This window comes from Dama dama, chromosome 18 (assembly GCF_033118175.1).
Source record: "Dama dama isolate Ldn47 chromosome 18, ASM3311817v1, whole genome shotgun sequence".
Classification (NCBI taxonomy): Eukaryota; Metazoa; Chordata; class Mammalia; order Artiodactyla; family Cervidae; genus Dama; species Dama dama.
Genome location: NC_083698.1, coordinates 77,144,368 through 77,167,987, shown reverse-complemented (window position 1 = coordinate 77,167,987; position 23,620 = coordinate 77,144,368). Strand labels below are relative to the sequence as shown.

The 23,620-nt window shown below is 38.1% G+C and overlaps 2 protein-coding genes across 6 annotated transcripts in view; one reads left to right on the top strand and one right to left on the bottom strand.

Annotated features, from left to right (window-relative positions):
- SUGCT (succinyl-CoA:glutarate-CoA transferase) overlaps nt 1–23,620 on the top strand; it is a 971,520-nt gene that overhangs the window by 88,389 nt on the left and 859,511 nt on the right. For all 5 annotated transcript variants that reach the window (XM_061165661.1, XM_061165659.1, XM_061165660.1 and 2 more), the window contains exon 8: nt 16,635–16,778. In XM_061165661.1, the coding sequence (XP_061021644.1) occupies nt 16,635–16,778 (144 nt within the window). The remainder of the gene's footprint in view (nt 1–16,634; nt 16,779–23,620) is intronic.
- Nucleotides 13,582–14,124, bottom strand: LOC133072702 (mitochondrial intermembrane space import and assembly protein 40-like). The gene has a single exon (XM_061166269.1). The coding sequence runs from the start codon at nt 14,095–14,097 to the stop codon at nt 13,582–13,584; it is 516 nt and encodes a 171-aa protein (XP_061022252.1). The 5' UTR covers nt 14,098–14,124.

Genomic DNA, 23,620 nt, shown 5'->3' with positions numbered 1-23,620 from the left:
AGAATTATTACTGAGAGTTAAATGTAACCACATACATTCAGGCACTTTGAAGAGTGTGAAGTTGTACGTACATGACATTATGCACATCCAGGAGACCTGAAGGTAGTTTCTTACTGGTTTACTAAATACAAAATAGTTAAGAATCCAAACCTGGCCATGAAGGCTTAAGAAAGGCAGTTGAATCCACTAATGTGCTAGAGGCAGTGGATTCAAGGGTCAGTTGATTTGGAGTCTCCTCCCAAGCTAGCTTCTAAATGCTTATTACATCTTATACTATTTACTTAACCTAGCTGTTCCTTAGTTTCTCATCTGTAACAAGGATTGCTTCCTCCTAAGGGTTGTGCAAAAAGTTAGTTAGATACGGATTTTATTTATTTATTTATTTTTCTCCTTTATTTATTTATTTATTTTTTCAGTGGGTTTTGTCATACATTGACATGAATCAGCCATAGATTTACATGTATTCCCCATCCCGATCCCCCCTCCCACCTCCCCCTCCACCCGATTCCTCTGGGTCTTCCCAGAGCACCAGGCCTGAGCACTTGTCTCATGCATCCCACCTGGGTTGGTGATCTGTTTCACCATAGATAATATACATGCTGTTCTTTTGAAACATCCCACCCTCACCTTCTCCCACAGAGTTCAAAAGTCTGTTCTGTATTTCTGTGTCTCTTTTTCTGTTTTGCATATAGGGTTGTCGTTACCATCTTTCTAAATTCCATATATATGTGTTAGTATGCTGTAATGTTCTTTATCTTTCTGGCTTACTTCACTTTGTATAATGGGCTCCAGTTTCATCCATCTCATTAGAACTGGTTCAAATGAATTCTTTTTGACGGCTGAGTAATATTCCATGGTGTATATGTACCACAGCTTCCTTATCCATTCATCTGCTGATGGGCATCTAGGTTGCTTCCATGTCCTGGCTATTATAAACAGTGCTGCGATGAACATTGGGGTGCACGTGTCTCCTTCAGATCTGGTTTCCTCAGTGTGTATGCCCAGAAGTGGGATTGCTGGGTCATATGGCAGTTCTATTTCCAGTTTTTTAAGAAATCTCCACACTGTTTTCCATAGTGGCTGTACTAGTTTGCATTCCCACCAACAGTGTAAGAGGGTTCCCTTTTCTCCACACCCTCTCCAGCATTTATTGCTTGTAGACTTTTGGATAGCAGCCATCCTGACTGGCATGTAATGGTACCTCATTGTGGTTTTGATTTGCATTTCTCTGATAATGAGTGATGTTGAGCATCTTTTCATGTGTTTGTTAGCCATCTGTATGTCTTCTTTGGAGAAATGTCTGTTTAGTTCTTTGGCCCATTTTTTGATTGGGTCATTTATTTTTCTGGAATTGAGCTTCAGGAGTGGCTTGTATATTTTTGAGATTAATCCTTTGTCTGTTTCTTCATTTGCTATTATTTTCTCCCAATCTGAGGGCTGTCTTTTCACCTTACTTATAGTTTCCTTTGTTGTGCAAAAGCTTTTAAGTTTCATTAGGTCCCATTTGTTTAGTTTTGCTTTTATTTCCAATATTCTGGGAGGTGGGTCATAGAGGATCAAGCCAAAAACATTATAAAGTGGGATGCCAGGAAGAGGGAAGTAAAGAAAGATTTAAGATGAAGGAGAAAAGAGTCCATTCTCCTAACTCACTTGCGCATCAGGCAACTTATGGGAAAATATAGCAAACTGACTTGTGCGATTCTCTGGATTCCATATGGATGGATGCTTGCTTACCTAACACTAAGAATTTCTTTCTAATAATAAAGCTTTCTGCCCTTCCAAACTTTAAAGGTAACAACTTAGAGATATCAGACTTACAGAACACAACATCCTATACTACACTTCTAGTAGATCTAGATGTATCCTATCTAGATACATCAGTATCTAGACCTAGATACTGATTTTAAAGTGTACTACACTTCTAGTAGATCTAGATGTATCCTATCTAGATACATCAGTATCTAGACCTAGATACTGATGTTAAAGTGTACTACACTTCTAGTAGATCTAGATGTATCCTATCTAGATACATCAGTATCTAGACCTAGATACTGATGTTAAAGTGTAGTATAGGATGTTGTGTTCTGTAAGTCTGATATCTCTAAGTTGTTACCTTTAAAGTTTGGAAGGGCAGAAAGCTTTATTATTAGAAAGAAATTCTTAGTGTTAGGTAAGCAAGCATCCATCCATATGGAATCCAGAGAATCACACAAGTCAGTTTGCTATATTTTCCCATAAGTTGCCTGATGTGCAAGTGAGTTAGGAGAATGGACTCTTTTCTCCTTCATCTTAAATCTTTCTTTACTTCCCTCTTCCTGGCATCCCACTTTATAATGTTTCTGGCTTCTGACTTGTGCTTTGTTGGTGTTGAGAAGGAAGTGTGTGAGTGAGAGACAGGTTAGAACTTTGAGCCTTTTAGGATGTGATTAATAAAAATGTTCCAGGCTCTAGGTGAAACATCTAAAAACTTTCTCTTGTTGCTGTAGTGCATCACAATGCTAACTGTCTTCTCTGTCTCGCCAGGGATCTCTTTGCCAATAAGTAGCAGAGGCTGATTTTTTAACGCCTCTATGCGTTGCTGCTTCTCTGCCTCCACTGATAAGAGGAATTAACTATAGAATCTTTTCAAATTCTAAAAAGAGGTGATTTTGGTTGGAGGACTCAGTAGAGTCACTAAGTCACACTGGTGATAGATTTGAGTTTCATGTTTCAGCCGTTAAACAGAATTTTCTTCAAGTAGAGGAAGTGTTACTCTGTGAAAATTTTTGATTGTCGTTATAAGCATTTTTTTTTAGCATCAATGAATAGTTCGAGTGGATTACTTATTTGGAACAGGAGGTTCAGACACTGTGTAGTTCCAGACTCTGTGCTTATGAAGTGTGAAGGCAGGGACCGTGGTGACCGTGTTCTTCCTGTTCATTAAAACCCTTGTGTGATCTGAATATACCATTTTATGTTCTCTGTACTGCTCTATTTCTACTTAAAGATTCTTTCCCTAACTAGGGCTACAAGACATACTTACAGTTGCTTTCGTAATCAAAGTATTACCATCATATTAAGAAATTTAATTTCCTGTTGAATTTTCCCCAAATTGATTTAATTTTAACCCCTCCTTTACCAATCAGTAATCAAAGTCTATGAACTCAAATTTCTAAGGATCTTTTGAATACATACATTCCCTCTTTCCTCTATCTTGATTGAGGTTCCCATATTGTCTCTCTCCCCTGAGCCATTTCAAATCTTCCTGGAGGGTCTTCTATCACCACCCCAAGTATCTTTAAAAAGTCACATTTATACAGTCTTTTGTATTCATAAAGTGCTTTTTTATACAACTTTTCTTCTTTAATCATGCCAACTGCATCAAGTATAGTTTATTACCAACATTTTACAATTGAGAAAAAATTAACAAAGGCTAAGAACTTTCCAAAGCTTATGCATTTAGTAAATGGTCGAATTCATATTTCAGAAAATAGATCATTGAAAAAACTCATGTGCCCTAGAGTAACAGCAAAATTTTCTGTAGATTACATTTGTATAATGAATGACTCATTGTGAAATAAAAAATATGACATAGAGACATGGATGTATTTAAGAATAACTTTTTATTTTGGAAATGAAACCAATTTCTTTTAAGAAGTTTTAATGTTTTTGTTGTTTTATGAAGTAATTAGGTTGAGTAGTATGACTAAGGAGAAAATGCTTGGTGATCTTTCAAATTTATTGAGTATCTGCCAGCACTGATTTAGAGTTTCTTATGTACTTTTTAACCAGACAAAGTTTTAACAAGTAACTTAGAAAAACATCATTTTTCCTTTTCCCCTCTCTCCTTTCCTTCTTTTAAAAAATCTATTTCATTTGGCAAACTCTGAAAGTAGTGAGAATAGATATGGGGAAATGAACAAAATGTTCAACACTCTTAAATTGTGTCCAGGAAATAATCTTTTATGTTCTTTATTTTTTAATTAAAGAGATTGTGATGTAAAGGAAACAAATGAACACCTTTACAGGTGAATACTTTTTTTTTTACCGCCTTCTTCTCTAGATTGAATAATTTTCTAAAACTAGCAGTAAAAATCACAAACATTTCTTCCATTTTGAAACTGTCAAATTTTATTTTTTAAGGAAATAATTCGGATTTTACGTTTCAAGTTTAAAATTTAAAGACAATTTTATACTTAGAGAAAAGTTGCAAGCATAGCATAGAAAGTTCCTATAACCCTTCATCTAGTTTCCTCTAATGTTAATGCTTTACAAAATCATAGTATTGGGTTGGCCAAAAAAGTTTGTTCAGGTTTTCTGTACCATTTTATGGAAAAATCTGGACAAACATTTTGGCCAACCGAATACAATGATCCAAACTAAAAATTAACAGTGGTATGATACTATTAGGGTTTCCCTGGTGGCTCAGCGGTAAAGAATCCACCTGCTAACATAGGAGTTGTTCAGTTGCTAAGTTGTATCCAACTCTTTGCAACCCCATGAACTGTGGCACACTAGGCTTCCCTTTCCTTCAGTGTGTCCCTGAGCTTGCTCAAATTCACGTTCATTGAGTCACTGATGCCATCCAACCAACTCATCCTCTGTTGCCCCTCTTCTCTGGTCCTGATTCTTTCCCAGCATCAAAATCTTTTCCAATGAGTTGGCTGTTTGCATCAGGTGGCCAAAATACTGAAGCTTCAGCTTCAGCATCAGTCCTTCTAATGAATATTCAGGGTTGCTTTCATTAAGCATCTACTGGTTTGATCTCCTTGCTGTCCAAGGGACTCTCAAGAGTCTTCTCCAGCACCACAGTTTGAAACATTAATTCTTTGGTGCTCAGCTTTCTTTATGGTCCAGCTCTCATATCCATACATGACTACTAGAGCTTTGACTGATGGAAAAACTAGAGCTTTGACTAAAAGAACCTTTATTGGCAAAGTGATATCTCTGGATTTTAATACACTGTGTAGGTTTGTCATTGCTTTTCCTCCAAGGAGCAAGCCTCTTAATTTTCTGACTGGAGTCACCATCCGCAGTAATTTTGGAGCCCAAGAAAATGAAATCTGTCATTGTTTCTATAGTTTCCCCATCTATTTGCCATGAAGTGATAGGACTGGATGCCATGATCTTTGTTTTTTGAATGTTGATTTTTAAGCCAGCATTTTCACTCTCCTCTTTCACCCTCATCAAGAGACTCTTTAGTTCCTCTTCACTTTCTGCCATTAAAGTCGTGTCATCTGCATATCTGAGGTTGTTGGTATTTCTCCTGGCAATCTTGATTCTAGCTTGTGAGTCTTCCAGCCCGGCATTTCACATGATGTACTCTGCATATAGGGGCTTCCCAGGTGGCACTAGTGGTAAAGAACCCGCCTGCCAGTACCGGACACATAGAGATGCAAGTTCAATCCCTGGGTCAGAAGGAGCCCCTGGAAGAGGGCATGGCAACCCACTCCAGTATTCTTGCCTGGAAAATCCCATGGGCAGAGGAGACTGGTGGGCTACAGTCCATAGGGTCGCATAAAGTTGAACACGACTGAAGTGATTGAGCACACATGCATGTACTCTGCTTGTAAATTAAATAAGCTGGGTGACAATATACAGCCTTGACGGACTCCTCACAGTTCAATCCCTGGGTTGGGAAAATCTCTTTGAGAAGGAAATGGCAACCCACTCCAGTGTTCTTGCTGGGAAATCCCATGGACAGAGGAGCCTGGCAGAGTACAATCTGTGGGATGGCAAGAGTTGGCCACAACTTAGCGACCAAATAACAACAATAACAATGATACTATTAGCTAAACTGCATATTTCATTCGGATTTACCTAGTTTTTCCACTGATGTTCAGGTTTTACTTGTAATGAGTTTTTAATACATGTGGTAAGAGATAGTATAAGAAAATAACATTGAAACAGTGAGAATGGAGAAATACACAAATGAATATGTAAAGTGAGTAACTGGGAGGACTCTTAATATTTTTATATTGCACTTTGGCTTCTAACTATAACTATATGTCTTAACTCTTAAGTAGAATCTTCTTCTTATACCTTTGTTGATGATAGGCATACTTGTTTTAGTTATTTAGGAAAAATCATCACAAATTGTTCTTAAAAAAGGCTACATTAACTTAATATACTTAAAGCAGTTTCTAAGTGACCATGAAAAAAATCATTCTACCATTGATTGTTAGAATTAAAATTTAGTAAAATAAAAATATTGACTTTCCAAAAGTCTACATATCAGTTTAAACCCACTTCTTCCAACAAGTTATAATGAGATTCTAGGACATATTGCTTAACAAGGTCAGTAATGACCCATTTTTTTATGTTGTATTTCTACTTTTTATATTAAAAAGCACACAAGTTAAATAGACTTGTGTCTATTTATAGATACAAGACAACATATATAGACAAAATATTTTGATGCATATACAACCCATGTAGTAACAGTGGCTGTGCCTGAATTACCCATTTATCCTCAAATACATTTATTAAGGATTGTGAGTGATGAATTCCTATACCCATTGTCATAAAAAGTTGTTCAATCACTAAATCATGTCTGACTCTTTGTGACCCCATGGACTGCAGCAATACAGGCTTCCTGTCCTTCATATCTCCCAGAGTTTGCTCAAATTCATAGTTCATTGAGTCAGTGAAGCCATACAAGCATCTCATTCTCTGTTTCCCACTTCTCCTTCTGTCCTCAATCTTTCCCAGCATCAGGGTGTTTTCCAGTGAGTCAGCTCTTTGCATCAGGTGGCCAACGTACCACCCCATTTTTCTTAGATTTGAGAAGAAGAGATGCATTGGCTTGCACTGTCACAGCATTAGGGTTTCAATGGGGCTCTAGATGTAGAGCTCCATTTCAAGCATATATACAGCTCCTTCTCTATTTCTGCCTGATTGCACCTGGGAACACTTAGTCATTTGACAGCCACAGTGTGGTTCTCTGTGGGGTTTCCTGCCTGCTAAATGGTGATTTATTTTTACTTCCTTATTCCTCTGGCATGCTGACAATTGTTAGATGATAGGAATGTGATTATGAAGGATTTCCAGTGTATGAGCATAGTCATCTCTGAATTACACTAGAATACGAATGGGTATGTCTTCTTTAATTATTGTTACCAAACAGCCTTGGATGAAATATAACTTCTGGAGTTCCACTAAATACATATTCTTTTGTTGTTGTTGTTCAGTTGCCCAGTCGTGTCTGACTCCTTGTGACCCCGTGCACTGTAGCACACCAGGGCTCCCTGTCCCTCACCATCTCCCGAAGTTTGCCCAAGTTCATGTCCATTGCATCGGTGATGCCATCCAGCCATCTCATCCTCTGATGCCCTCTTTTTCTTCAATGCAAGAGACATGTTCTTCAGCAGGCCTTTAAAAAGATTTTTAAAATTAATTTGATTTTTATTTATGTTTATTTTTCTGCTTTAATTACCAGCATCATGATGGTATTAATATTTAAACAATGAAACAGCTTTATGGAGACATAATTCATGTACCATACAACGTATCCATTTAAAGTGTACAATCCAGTGTTTTCTAGTATATTCACAGAGGTGTGCAGTCAATTTTAGGACATTTTTATCATCCCCAGAAGAAACTCTAGGCCCATTAACAGTACTCCCTATTCCTTCTTGCTCACAGCCCTGGGTTCTACTTTTTCTCTCTATGGATTTGCCTATTATGGCTGTTTCATAAAAATGATATATAATGTGTGACATTTTGTGACTGGTTTCTTTCTCTTAGCTTAATGTTTTCAAAATTCTTCCATGTAGTATGTATTAGTTCTTCATTTCTTTTTATTGCCTAAAATATCCTATCATATAGCTATACCACACTTTATTTATCCATTTTTCAGTTGATGGACATTTGTGTTACTTCCACTCTTAGGTTACTATGAACAATGCTGCTGTGAAAATTTGTGCACATGTTTCTTGGGAGAATATATGTCTTCGTGTGTGTGTGTTAGTCGCTTAGTCGTGTCTGACTCTTTGAGACCCCATGGACTGTAGCCTACAAAGCTTCTCTGCCCATGGGATTTTCCAGGCAAGAATACTGGAGTGGGTTTCCATTTCCTTCTCCAGGGGATCTTCCCAACCAAGGAATCGAATCCAGGTCTCCTGCATTGCAGGCAGATTCTTTACTCTATGAGCCACTGGGGGAAGCCCCATATGTCTTCATTTTGCGGGTTAAATACCTAAAAGTGAAATTGCTGGGTCATGTGTTAACTTGCCAGTCTTTTTTTTTTCACAGTGACTACATCATTTTTGGCTTCCCAGGTGGTGCTAGTGGTAAAGAACTCACCTGCCAATGTGGGAGATGTAAGAGATGTGGGTTTGATAACTGGGCTGGGAAAATCCACTTGAGGAGGGCATGGCAATCCACTCCAGTATTTTTGCCTGGAGAATCCCTATGGACAGAGGAGCCTCGTGGGCTCCAGTCTGTGGGGTGCAAAGAGTTGGACATGACTGAAGCAACTGAGCACGCATGCAGCATGCACACCATTTTACAATCCCACCTGCTAACACTTTTATTATTTCTCTTTTCATGATACCCATCCTAGTGGGTGTGATACGTATCTCATTGTGTTTGTTTGTTTGTTTAATGTTTATTTGGCTGCTTTGGGTCTTAGTTGCAGCATGCAGGATCTTTTTAGTTGTGGCATGCAAACTCTTAGTTGTGGCATGTGGGATTTAGTTCCCTGACTAGGGATCAAACCTGGCCCCCCTGCACTGGGAGGGCAGAGTCTTAGCCAGTGGACCACCAGGGAAGTCCCTGTCATTGTGGTTCTGATTTGCATTTCCCTGGTGGCTAATGATATTGAGCATCTTTCAATGTGCTTATTAGTTATTGGTATGTCTTCTTCGGAGAAATGTGCATTTAAACCCTCCGCTTATTTTTTAATTGGGTTGTCTTTTTATTGTTGAGTTGTAAGCTAATTGTGGTTTTCATTTGCATTTCCCTGATGGCTAATGATGCTGAACATCTTTTCATATGCTTAATGACCATTTGTATATCTTCTTTGCAGAAATGTCTATTCAATTCTTTTCCCATTTGAAAAATGGTTGTCTTTGTATTGGGGCTTCCCTGGTGGCTCAGATGGTAAAGAATCTGCCTGCAATGCAGGAGACTTGGGTTTGACCCTTGGATCAAGAAGATTCCCTGGAGAAGGGAATGGCATCCCACTTCAGTATTCTTGCTTGAAGAATTCTACAGACAGAGGAGCCTGACAGGCTACAATCCATGGGGTCACAGAGAGTTGGACATCACTGAGCTACTAACGCTTCCACTTTGTCTTACTGAGTTATAAATATTCTTTATAAATTCTGTTTATAAGTTTCTTTCATGTGTTTTTCAAACACATGAAAAGATGCTCAACATCACTCATTATTAGAGAAATGCAAATCAAAACCACAATGAGGTACCATTACACGCCAGTCAGGATGGCTGCTATCCAAAAGTCTACAAGCAATAAATGCTGGAGAGGGTGTGGAGAAAAGGGAACCCTCTTACACTGTTGGTGGGAATGCAAACTAGTACAGCCACTATGGAAAACAGTGTGGAGATTTCTTAAAAAACTGGAAATAGAACTGCCATATGACCCAGCAATCCCACTTCTGGGCATACACACTGAGGAAACCAGATCTGAAAGAGACACGTGCACCCCAATGTTCATCGCAGCACTGTTTATAATAGCCAGGACATGGAAGCAAGCTAGATGCCCATCAGCAGATGAATGGATAAGGAAGCTGTGGTACATATACACCATGGAATATTACTCAGCCGTTAAAAAGAATTCATTTGAACCAGTCCTAATGAGATGGATGAAACTGGAGCCCCTTATACAGAGTGAAGTAAGCCAGAAAGATAAAGAACATTACAGCATACTAACACATATATATGGAATTTAGAAAGATGGTAACGATAACCCTATATGCAAAACAGAAAAAGAGACACAGAAATACAGAACAGACTTTTGAACTCTGTGGGAGAATGTGAGGGTGGGATATTTCAAAAGAATAGCATGTATACTATCTATGGTGAAACAGATCACCAGCCCAGGTGGGATGCATGAGACAAGTGCTCAGGCCTGGTGCACTGGGAGGACTCGGGGGGAATCGGGTGGAGAGGGAGGTGGGAGGGGGGATCGGGATGGGGAATACGTGTAAATCCATGGCTGATTCATATCAATGTATGACAAAACCCACTGAAATGTTGTGAAGTGATTGGCCTCCAACTAATAAAAAAAAAAAGATTTAAAAAAAAAAGTTTCTTACCAGATATGTGAGTTGCAAAAACTTTCCTCCATTTTTTAATCTATTCATTTCTTTGATTGTTTACTTTGAAACACATGTGACTCTTATTTTCATCATGTACCGTCTATCTTTTTTTCTTTTGTTGCCATTGAGTGAGTGAAAGTTGCTTAGTCCTGTCAGACTCTTTGTGAACCCATGGGCTATATAGTCCATGGAATTCTCCAGGCTAGAATAATGCAGTGGGCACCCTTTCCCTTCTCCAGGGGATCTTCCCAACCCAGGGATCAAACCCAGGTCTCCTGCATTGCAGGCGGATTCTTTACCAGCTGAACCAAATAGGTGTCGTATCTAAGAAATCAGTGCCAAATTGAAGATCATGAGGATTTACTCGTATATTCTTTTTTTTAAAAAAATAGTTTTAGCTTATATGTTTAAATCTATCGTCCATTTAGAATTAATTTTATATATAGTGGGGCTTTCCTAATAGCTCAGTTGGTAAAGAATCTGCTTGCACTGCAGGAGACCTGAGTTCGATCCCTGGGTTGGGAAGATCCCCTGGAGAAGGGAAAGGCTGCCCACTCTAGTATTCTGGCCTAGAGAATTCCAAGGACTGTCTAGTTCATGGGGTCGCAAAGAGTTGGCCACGACTGAGCAACTTTCACTTTCACTTTATACGTAGTGTGAGGAGGGAGTCCAACTTCATTCTTTTCACCATTTTTTGAGGACAGTTTCTGAATTATACCTGGTATGCTTGTCAAAATTGAAGGTGAGAGTTTCCACTGTCTGTGTTTCTGCCTGTGCCATCCATGCTGTCTTGTTCACAATAGCTTTGTAGTAAGTTTTAAAATGGGAAGTGTGTGTCCTCCAACTTTGTTCTTCTTTTTCTAGGTTGTTTTCGCTATTCTTTGTCCCTGAGATTTCCATATTAATTACTTTCTGCAGAAAAAGACACCTAGGATTTTGATAGGTGAAATTGCACTAAATCTGTAGATCAATTTGGGGAGTATTGCAATATTAACAATTTTGAATCTTTTGAATCATGACAGTGAGGTGTCTTCCCATTTATTTAGATCTTTAATTTCTTTCAACCATGTTTTGTAGCTTTCAGAATATATTTGTATTTTTTTTGTTAAATGTATTCATATTTTATTTTTCTTGATGCTATTGTAAATGAAATTGCTTCTTAATGTCATTTTTGGTTTATTCATTCTTTACTGTGTAGAAAAAAGATTAATTTCTCTATGGTGCCTTATATCTTGCAAACTTGCTAAACTCATTTATTTGTTCTAAGAATTTTCTTAGTGGCTTCCTTTGGATTTTCCGTATAAATAAGTATGTCACCTGCAAATAAAGTTAGTTTTATTTCTTCCTTTCCAGTCTTTTTTTTTTTCCTTTTTCTTCCCTAACTGCACTGGTTAAAACCTACAGCATAATGTTTAATTGAAGTGATGAGAGCAGACATCCTTGTCTTGTTCCTAATGAGGACAAATATTCAGTCTTTCACCTTTGACTATGACTTTACCTTTTCTTCACATTTACCCTTTAAGGGCTTGAAGAATCTTCTTCTGTTCCTAGGGTTTTGGTGTTACGTATTTTATCATGAAGGGTTTTGAGTTTTATCTTATGCTTATGTTGACTGTTGTAGTTCAGTCGCTAAGTTGTGTCCATCTCTTTGTGACCCGGTTGACTGCAAACATGCCAGGCTTCCCTGTCCTTCACCATATCCCTGAGTTTGCTCAGATTCATGTCCATTGAGTCAATGATACTATCTAACCATCTCATCCACTGCTGCCTCCTTCTCCTTTTGCCTTCAGTTTTTCCCAGCATCAAGATCTTTTCCTATGAGTCAGCTCTTCACATCAGGTGGCCAAAGTACTGGGGCTGCAGCTTCACCATCAGTCCTTCCATTGAATATTTAGGATTGATTTCCTTTTTTCCTATTTATTCTTTAGTCAGTTTCAGTAGTTTATATCTTTTTAGGAGTTTGTCCAATTCATCTAGGTTATCAAAATTGTCAGTGTATAATTTTTCATTTTATTTCCATATAATACTTTTTATTTCTGCAAGTTGTTAGTGATGTCCTTTCATTCCTGATGTTAGTAATTTGAATAGTCTCCTTTTTTCTTGGACGATTCAGCTAAAAGTTCATCAGTTTTACTGATCTTTTCAAAGGGCCAACTGTTTGTTTTGTTGATTTTCTCTATTGGGATTCTATTCTGCATTTCATTATTTTTGTTCTAATGTGTATTATTTCCTTCCTCTTGCTTGCTTTAGTTTAGTTTGCTCTTTTTCTGATGTGTTAAGGTAGAAAACTAGGTAACTGATTTGAGATCTTTCTTCTTTTTTTATATTGGTATTTGCAATTCTAAATTTCCTTCAAACATTGCTTAAGCTGCATCCATAAATACTGGTATGTTGTGCCTTTATTTTCATTCATCTTGAAGTATTTTCTAATTTCTTATATGATTTCATCTGTTACTGGTGTTTTGGGAGTACATTGTTTACTGTCCACATAGTTTTGAGTTTCTCAAATATGCCTGTTATTGACTCTAAATTTATTTCATTGTGATCTGAGAACATATTTTGTATGAACTCACTCACTTAAAATTTATTTTAGCTTGTCTTATGGTCTAGGATATGGTCTGTCCTAGAGTATATTCCATGTGCACTTGAGAATGTGCATTTTATATCTATTAGATATACTTGGTTTATAGTATTGTTTAAATTTTTTATTTCTCTTTCTAATCCTCTGTCTAGTTGCATTGTTCACTATTCATATTTCAGTTTTGACATCCCTACTAGTGTTCCTGAAGGGTTTATTTCTCTCTTCCAATCTGTAACTTTTGCTTTTTGTATTTTGGTGGTTCAATTTTTGGGTGCATGTATGCTTTTGTTATACTTCCTCATGCATTGATCCTTTTTTAACTATAAAATCTCTCTGTTTTTCTCTGGTAGCTTTCTTTTTGTTTCTTTTAAAGCCCATTTAGTCTGATATTCATATAGTCACTCCAGCATTCTTATGTATGTTTGCATGATATATCCATTCCCATGCTTTTATTTTCAGCCTATTCATATCTTTGAATCTAAAAAGTGTCAGCAAGTTTCTTTACTTAAAAACAAAACTCTTTTATTTTATTTATTTATTTATTTTTTGATTTCTGGTTGCTGAGATGATTCAGCATGTTATTTCCAAGTGGCAAAATTCAGGACAATCTGAGGACTCAAAAGTGGCAGCTACATTCACCAACAGGTTCATGTGAGACACACATACATACAACCCCATTTTTCAGTGTATATACCGCAAGGGGCCAAGACCCCCAGTCAGCATAATAACTTATTTTGTACGTTACAGTGCACAGAACAACGGAGGGAAAAGACACTTTCTTGGAGAGGTTCGTCTGGGCTCTGAAGGCGGCTGGAGCCCAGTGCCCCGGCCATCATTAGCTCCACGCGCCACCTCTTTGGTTGCACTGGCCTCGGAGGCAGCTGCTTCCTGTAAGGGATCTGCTGGCTTCTCCTCCTCCTCCTCCTCCTCCCCTTCCTGGGGGTAGAGGTCTGGGTACTTCTGCATGCACTCCTGCATGGCCCGGAACTGGTCCACACAGTCTGACCCCTTGACATCCTCCTTGCTGTAGTGGAAGCAGGAAAAGGCCGCTTTGAACTGTTCCCCGCACCGGCCACTGGCCATCCCCCCAAGGCATGGGCAGTTCCAGTTGATGTCTCCATTTGGCAGGATCAGTCCATGCTCCTCGTACGGATCATTGGGGTCGTCGGCCACCAGCTCTACGTTGCTTGGAGTCTCGTGGTCTTCTTTGGTCACAAATATGATTCGATCCTTCCCTTCCTGCCGGCAGTAAGCCATGATGCAGCCCGACACTCCGACCTCGCCGCGATCGCGGCGGCGGCCTCACGCCTGACTTCTCCGCAGCGGGGCAACAAAACTCTTAAAAAAAAAATGGATTGTAATTGCTTTACAATGTTGTGTTAGTTTCCGCTGTACAACAGTGTGAATCAGCTGTGTGTATACACATATCCCCTCCCTCTTGAACCTCTCTCCCCTCCATCCACCACCCTAGGTCTTCACAGAGAGCAAGCCTCTTTAAATTAGTATTTCATTAAATTTATTTGGCACAAATTGTCATTTGTCAACAGTGGCAATTTTGTTTCTAATATATAGATGACAATGTTTATTTAATGGTCAAACATCTCACCATTATGCTGGATAATGCAATGATGCTTTTATATTAGGTATAGTCTCTGCTTCTCAGGAAATTTAAAATATAATATAAAGGATTTATTATCTTATTTGTCCCTATTTGTCTGAGAAGTATGGCAGAGAAAATGTGATTATATTAATATTATAGTGAGAAAGCAGGTGATGTCTATAAACTTAAGTTTGAACTCACCTCTCACTTTTAATAAAGTCTTAAATCCAAATGATGGTGTTAATTTTAAATTTATGGATTCATGCCATTACAAGTTTTGCCAGTAGTAATAGAAGATTCCCAGAAATTTCCAATTTTTGTAGCACTATCTTCCTTGAAATTGTGTTGGGAAGCAGGGGAAAAAAACTTGTTGTTTATTCATTAAGTTGTGTCTGACTCTTTTGCAACCCCGTAGACTATAGCCCATCAGGCTCCTCTTTCCATGGGATTTCCCAGCAAGAACACTGGAGTGGGTTGCCATTTAGTCTCACTTACTTGCCTTTGACCTATTCAGCTGTCTTGTAAGATGATTAGCACAGTTTGTGTATAGACTTCAGAAAAGGAAAAATTAGCTTCTGAAAATGACTGAACAACAGCTGGAATTAATGAATAAGGAGGTGAATGAATGTGTCAACCAGGTGAACTGTGAAATGTAGGTTTTATAGGCATTGTGTGCAATGAAAGACAGCATAATTCAAGGTACTAAAAATAGAAACTGATTCAACAATGATTAATAATAATGTTGATGAAAACTTTGATAGCTAATTTTTATGGGTGCTTCTTGTTTGCCTTTTTGTTGTTCAGTCACTCAGACATGTCCAAATCTTTGCGACCCCATGGACTGCAGCATGCTAGGCTTCCCTGTGCTTCACTATCTCCCAGCGTTTGCTCAAACTCCTGTCCATTGAGTCAGTGATGCCATCCAACCATCTCATCCTCTGTCGTCCCCTTCTCCTCCTGCCTTCAATCTTTCCCAGCATCAGGGTCCTTTCTAATGGGTCAGGTCTTTGCATCAGGTGGCCAAAGTGTTGGAGCTTCAGCTTCAGCATCAGTCCTTCCAGTGAACACCCAGGACTGATCTCCTTTAGGATGGACTGGTTTGATCTCCTTGCTGTCCAAGGGACTCTCAAGAGTCTTCTCGAGTACCACACCTCAAGAGTATCAATTTTTTGGCATTCAGCCTTCTTTATGGTCCAGCACTTACATTCATGGACTGAATAGTCTATGGGGTCGCAAAGGGTCCGATACGACTGAGCCACTTTCACTTTCACTTTTATCACACCCATACATGACTACTGGAAAAACCATAGCTTTGACTAGATGGACCTTTGTTGGCAAAGTAGTGTCTGCTTTTTAATATGCTGTCTAGGGCCTCCCTGTTGGCTCAGCTGGTAAAGAATCCACCTGCAATTCAGGAGACCTGGGTTTGATCCCTGTGTTGGGAAGATCCCCTGGAGAGGGGAATAGCTACCCACTCCAGTATTCTGGCCTGGAGAATTCCCTGGACTGTATAGTCCATGGGGTAGCAAAGAGTCGGACACAACTGAGTGACTTTCACTTTCATGATTATCATAGCTTTTCTTCCAAGGAGCAAGTGTCTTTTGCCTGGTACTATTCTGATATCTTTACATATGGATCATATCTTTACAATGGATTGGATTGTCAACTAAGACTGACATAAATTGAAGATGTTAATTAGTATTAAAACTTTACTTAAATATTTTGTCATTGTGAGGGCTTCTCTCAATGTCTAGAAGCTCCTTCTGCTTCTCCTGTGCCTTTTGATTGCTTGAATCCTTGAACTTATAAGTAATATATTTACAGTATATTTATCATATATCTCAACCCACCCTCTACCAACCAAACTAAACAAAATCAAATGTAATAAAATATTTTTTAAAACATGTCTGAAGTTCCCTGTTAATATATTGTACAGTGGGAAGCTTTTATTTTGTTTGGTTTTGTTTAGTTTGGTTAGTAGTGGGTGGGTTGAGAAATATGATAAATATACAGTAAATATAAATACATTCTTGCCACCAACAGATATCCACAATAGCAGTTTGTTGTATTTCTTTTGTGTGTATGTGCACATGATATACAATTCTTTCTTTTATTTGACCTTAGAATATTTGTGAACTTATATGATGGTTTTAATTTTCAATTTGTGTTTTCCTTAACCCAACCCTCAAATCAGGATGGAGATCCAGTTCGTCCAGGAGTGGCCATGACTGATCTTGCCACTGGCCTTTATGCCTATGGAGCCATTATGACTGGATTGATACACAGATATAAAACCGGAAAAGGACTGTTCATTGATTGTAACCTACTGTCATCCCAGGTACCAATCCAAATAACATTTCAGATAATGGAGTAAAAACATGTATCTGTGTTATACGTTTTCATATCAAATCCTGTGGTCATGTGCAAAAACAAAAAACAAAACAGGAGGAACTGCTCCTCCCCCCCAAAAAACCAACAACAGCAAAAGCTGTTCTGTTTTTGTGTCCTTGATGATGTAATATTAAAATAAGTGGACCACAAAAAGTTTGTTGTAATGTAGATATTGCTGTTGAACTAGAATTCTAAAGACTGTTTTTATTAAGTCTGTTACTATTTTTTGAGACAGAAATGCAGCTGTCATCTTTTTTGTGCCATAGACCATTTGGGTAGTCTGGTGAAGTCTATAGACCTTTCCTCAGAATTATGTTTTTGAATGCATAGAATGAGATATTTAGAATTACAAAGGAAGCCAATTATATTGAAAGACAGTTATTTCAATGTAAAAGCCAAATTGTGTTATAATAGTACATATGATTTTTCATTAATACATTAAAATAGAATATCTATTAGAGGATTCAATAACCATAGCAATTTTAAAGTAGTGACTGAAGTAACTATAATTATGATAAGAAAATGTGCTTAATATTTACTGGTAATCAAGTCATACTTAGGCACTGCTCATACTCCTGTGGTTTGTTGCCTATGTTCATGGTGGAATAAAATGCTAAACTTACCAACAAAGGTTCATACAGTCAAAGCTGTGGTTTTTCCAGTTGTCATGTATGGATGTGAAAGTTGGACCCTAAAGAAGGCTGAGTGCCGAAGAATTGATGCTTTTGAACTGTGATGTTAGAGAAGACTCTTGAGAGTCCCTTGAGCTGCAAGGAGATCAAACCAGTCCATCCTAAAGGAAATCAGTCCTGAATATTCATTGGAAGGAGTGATGCTGAAGCTGAAGCTCCAGCACTTTGGCCACCTGATGTGAAGACCTGACCCATTAGAAAGACCCTGATGCTGGGAAAGCGTGAAGGCAGGAGGAGAAGGGGACGACAGAGGATGAGTTGGTTGGATGGCATCACTGACTCAATGGACATGAGTTTGAGCAAGCTCAAGGAGATGGTGAAGGACGGGAAAGCCTGGCGTGCTGCAGTCCATGGGGTCGCAAAGAGTCGGACACGACTGAGCAACTGAACAACGACAACATACTCCTGTGGTTTGATGCTTAACGTTCATAATGGAATAAAACGCTAAATTTAAGTTAGAGGTTAGTGAAAATAAAGGTGCAATTTTTTAGATATTTTACCGTAAGTGGAGGTTGCTTCTGAATAATTTTTAAGGGAGAGGAAAAAAAGAAAATATCTAATTTGTGCAAGGAGATATTTTAGTGAGGGAAAAAATGCTTCATAGAAACCTCAGTTGGGAATTTCAGATTTAAATGGCATACATGGGAAAATAGTAAACTTGGAACTCTCATTTGGAGACTTTTTGTTTTCTTTTATACAAAATTAAGTATATAAAGGCAAGAAACATTAATATGGTTGAAGATAAATACTATAAATGGGTTGTCATTACTAGCTTTGAGTCATAGTCAGAGTTTTAATGGTTATATAAAAGGATGAAAGAACTCTCTCCAAATGAATGATCTATCTCCTTAACAGAGAGGCAGAGGTTAGGTATGGAATGAAGTTGAAAGTCTTTTCTTCCCTCCCTTAATTTTATAGTTGCAAGGAACCTGACATAGGTTAAGTCCCTGCATAAAAGTTGCACACCCAGTAAATATGGAATCCATGAAGATTTCATGGGCTTGTGACCTATGCAGTCACAGAAGGCACTGGGCTTAATTTAAATGCTCTGCTGTGACTGCCTTGGAATTCTTAATAATTTTAAAAATTGGAATATAATTGCTTCATAATGTTGTGTTAATTTCTGCTATACAACAAAGTGAATCAGCTATATGTGTGTGTGTGCATGTGTGTGTATATGTATATATATCCTCTCCCTCTTGGGCCTCCCCCCACCAACCTGCAACTTAGGTCGTCACTGAACACTGAACTGGGCTCCCTGTGCGGCAGAGCAGCTTCCCGCTAGCTATCTGTCATAGTTTTTGAATGAGAGGCCCTGAATTTTTCATTTTGCCTCAGTACTCACAAATTATGCCGCCGGTTCTGTATTTGAGGTTCTACTTAGGTCTCCTGATCTCTACCTGGACTGCTTTTCTTATAGTATGTTAACTCTTAACTTGGGAAAAAAATTTCTTGTGGAGTATTATAGAGTTAAATTCTCTTCTGACACCTAACACAGTGATTCACAGTCTGGAGGTGTGTGCTTCCCTGGGGGTGGGAATGAAGGTGAAGTCACTGGTGGGGCTGTTTCAAAGTGAGAGTACAGTAGGTATAGACTAACGCGTACTTAGAGTGTGTGTCTAAATTTGTTGTTTGCGTTGCTCCTTGAGGCTATAAATTCCATGTATGTAGGAATAATGTTCATTTTTATCTGTGTTTGTGGCCTCTTCAAAGCCCAAGCATTTGTCAAATAGCAGGTCTACCAATCTTTGGCGATATGTCAGAGAACCAGTTACCAGTGGGCATGCCTCATATACCTTCTATTTTCTAGGGAAAATTAGAAAAAAGTAGTGAATGATTGATTTAGGATAAGTACTTGATAAACAGCTAATGATGAAATGATTTGCTTTTGGCAAACACGGTAGCAGTGATTTAGCCTAATGTGTTACAGGTAACCCAGTCAAAGGTTGCTAAAATCACTAGTGTATTTAAGACTCATTAGCTATCTTTTAATAACTGACATAGAACATATATTAATTTCAGTGTAAACATAATGATCTTTTATTTGTATATATTGTGAAAAGGTCATCATAATAAGTCTAATTAGCTTCCATCACTATATAAAGTTACAAATATATTTTTCTTGTGATAACTTTTAAGATATACTCTTTTAGCAACTTTCAAATGTGCAATATAGAGTCACCATGCTGTACTTTATATCTCCTTAACTTTTAATTTTTATTATTGCGAGTTTATTTCTTTTGACCCCTTTTACCCATTTTGCACACCCCCTGCCCCTCACTTCATCCATCAACGTATATATATGAGATTGGTATTTTTTTTAATTTAAAAAAAATTTAGATTCCACATATAAGTGAGACTCATTGATGGACACTTATTTTGTTTTCATATCTTGGCCAATGTCATTAACTACCCTTTAACAATAAAAATCTTTTATGCCTTATTTTACAGCTTTGCACTTGCACACCTACTATTTTATTGAACCCTCATAATCATCATTTGAGGGAGATAGGTAGATGAGGAATTTCCGTTTTCATTTCACTTAGAAGAAAACTGAGGCTAAGAGAGGTTGACCTGCTTGAGCAGCTGAGTCACAGCAAGACTTCTGGTTTCTGACATTCTGACTGGTTCTCTTTTCCCTGCTTAATGAAGGAAAAGCTTCAACTTTCCTTTGGTGAAGCTAAAGAGGAGAAGGCAAATTGAGTAAGAGGCAGGGGAAGCAGAACAACACTCAGTAATAAGGAAACAAATAGTGAGACTGCTCCTACTTTCCCAAAGCCTGCCAAGACTACAGTAAGACAGTGCAACCAAGTAGGCCCTTCTGGATCAATATCTAATCATGTTTAGATCCCGTGAGTGAAAACTGTCATGGAATTTAACCTTATGGATAAGTGCTTTTGTTGAAATATGAGAATTTTGAGAAAAATAGCAGTTAGAATCATGGGATGATGGGGTTTTTTGTTTCAGCTCTAGTTCGCTGAGCAGTCACTGTGTCCCAGATTCTGTGCTCCAAAGATTGGAGCGGAAGGCAAGGCTGCTGTTTACCAGAAGAGGCAACCAAGTTGGATGGAAAAGTTGGAGGTGTAGACAGTTCGCTGTGGTGCCCCTACAGGGTTACAGAACGTGGTTGGACCTTATATGTCATGCTTCAGAATTTGGATTTTAATTATTTCAGACTTCTGTTTCTCCATCTGTAAATTCTGTTAGGTCTTTTCAACCTATGACCATGTTTCCTTGAATCCTTGCTGCCGTTGCCACTTCAGAATAACCTCTGAGCTGTGAGCAGTATCAGAGTTTCTGAAGGCGGTGATGTGCAGGTAATAATTTATGCTGAAGCCTTCCGGAAATGTAGTGCAGTGGGTGATAACAGCCTGTTCATTCTCTGAACCCACTACAGGCTAAGCTCTGTTTCTTTTTTTTTTTTTTGATGCTGTGCCTCTACCCTAACTCTTAGGCTCTGGACTCTCTCTTTTATTCTGACAAGGACTTCTTCTCCTGACTTAGGCATCTCTTTTCTCTGTTTTTTTCTTGTCTTTCTTCACTTTCCTGCTTTCATTCTGTGCTCTCAGCCTTTCTACTTTTCCCTCCCTTTTTCTCCAACCTTCATTGTGTGGCACTAAAGTTGTTAGCAGTTGTCAGGACTTCCCTGGTGGTTCAGTGGTTAAGACCTTGCCTTAGAATGTAGGGGGTGCAGGTTGGACCCTGGTCGGGGAGCTAAGATTCCTCGTGTCTCACGACCAAAAAAGCAAAACATAAAACAGAAGCACCATTGTAACAAGTTCAATGAAGGCTTTAAAAATGGTCCATGTCTTAAAAAAAAAATTGTTAGCTATTCTGGTTCCAGATCGTACATCCTTCCACTGTACCACTCAGGAAAGTTTCAGAATCTTTCATTAGTTCCCACGGAACAAAAAAAAAGTGCCCTTGCCTAGAAGTCCTAGAACACAAGACAGTGACAGTTACGTGACTGAGTTAAGTGACTATTCCTGAACCAATTAATGAGACCTGAAAGATAAAGAATACTAATTGGCTTAAACCATTTCTGGTACAAGGGATGGGGTTAACTCCACCCAAACCATACTGCTGTGACTGGGGAGAGGTGATTTCCTTAAAGAATAGTAGGGTTATTTTTTGGCCAGAGGAAGAGGAAAAGGATGATGGGCAGCTCATCAAAAACTATTCACCATGCTAACATACTGCATTGTTTTGAGGTTCTAATGCAACAAAGGATATGAAAACTTCTTTGTACATTAGAAAGTATTCTGCTGATGAGTAATATTAATTTTATTAGGCTATTAAAAAAGTATTTCCAGTGTTAAAAATATGCTGAGATTAAAAAGATGGCTATTGACATTATTTTATCATAATTATTATATCTTTTCATAATAGAGAAATCTTGACTAACTTCGCTTAGTCTTACAATCTAAGATAACATTTATTTATTTTAGATCCCCAAACCAAACCACAAAATGATTAAAATCTGCTTTATGTAAATGGGAAGTGCTAGTTCTAGATACTTTTCAAAGTAACATAATAGGAAAGCACATTTTAAAAGAAGTATTCATTTTCTCTTTTTATATAAATGCTCACTGTCATTAAGCAGATAACATTTGAACTTAATTTCAGCTGCCTGAAAAATGACTGCCATTTCATGCAGTGGTAAAAAACAGTTTTCTACTCATTTTGATTGCATTGCATAGGATGACAAATCAATGATTATAACATTCAATATCAGTTGCTAAAAATGAAATTTTGTACCCCTCTCTTAAAAGTCATCTAATGTACAATAGACAAATTACACTTGATTTGAATAGTAGCTAATAATTAACTCAGAGATGATTGCCTCAACCACAACAAAACCATTTCACTGTAGAGACATAACAGTTGCCGGGATGTGGTTTGTAGTGAGCACCAATTTTTTTATAGTTTCAAGGCTATAAACTTTTAACCCGTGTCATAAAATTCTTTGATTTTTTTTTTTTTTAGTTTTAATGTGATTTAAAGTTGTCAACTGAAGATTGTCTAATGCCAGCATCTAGACAGTATTCTTTAGATGATATTGGTAAATAACAAGGAAGTGGGTTTGGATGTGGTTCCAATTATTCTGTTGCTCTTATTCTTCTGTTGTGGCTTAGAGAAATATCTTTTGGAAGTTTTAATATCCTTCCTGTACTTAATTACAACCAGGCTCCCCTAATTACTACTACAATGAGTTTGTTTTTTTAGCACCAAATTTCTGTAATTATTTTCACATATAGAATGTTTCGGTATTTTTGATTCACTTTTTCATCTTTGTTTGTATATTGTACATTCTGTTGTTTATTCGCTAAGTCGTGTCCGACTCTTTATGACCCCATGGACCACAGCACTCCAGGCTTCCTTGTCCTTCACTGTCTCCCAGAGTTTGCTCAGACTCATGTCCATTGAATCAATGATGCCATCTAACCATCTCATTCTCTGTTGTCCCCTTCTCCTCTTGCCTTCAGTCTTTCCCAGTATCAGGGTCTTTTCCGGTGAGTTGGCTCCTCGATCAGGTGGCCACAGTATTGGAGCTTCAGTTCCAGCATCAGCCCTTCCAATGAATATTCAGGGTTGATTTTCTTTAGGATTGACTAGTTTAATCTCCTTGCTGTCAGAGGGACTCTCAAGACTCTTCTCCAGCACCATAATTTGAATGTATCAGTTCTTCAGCATCAGCTTTCTTCAAGGTCCAACTCTCATATCTGTACATGATGACTGGAAAAACCGTAGCTTTGACTATTTGGACCTTTGTTGGAAAAGTGATGTCTCTGCTTTTGAATACGCTGTCTAGGCTTATCGTAGGTTTTCTTCCAAGGAGCAAGAATCTGTTAATCTCATGGCTGCAGTTACCGTCTGCAGTGATTTTGGAGCCCAAGAAAATAAAATCTGCCACTATTCCCACTTTTTCCTGATCTTTTTGCCATGATGAGATGGGACAAGATGCCATGATCTTGGTTATTTGAATGTTGAGTTTTAAGCCAGCTGTTTCACTCTCCTCTTTTACCCTCATTAAGAGGCTCTTTTGTTCCTCTTCATTTCTGCCATTAGAGTGCTATCATCTGCGTATATGAGGTTG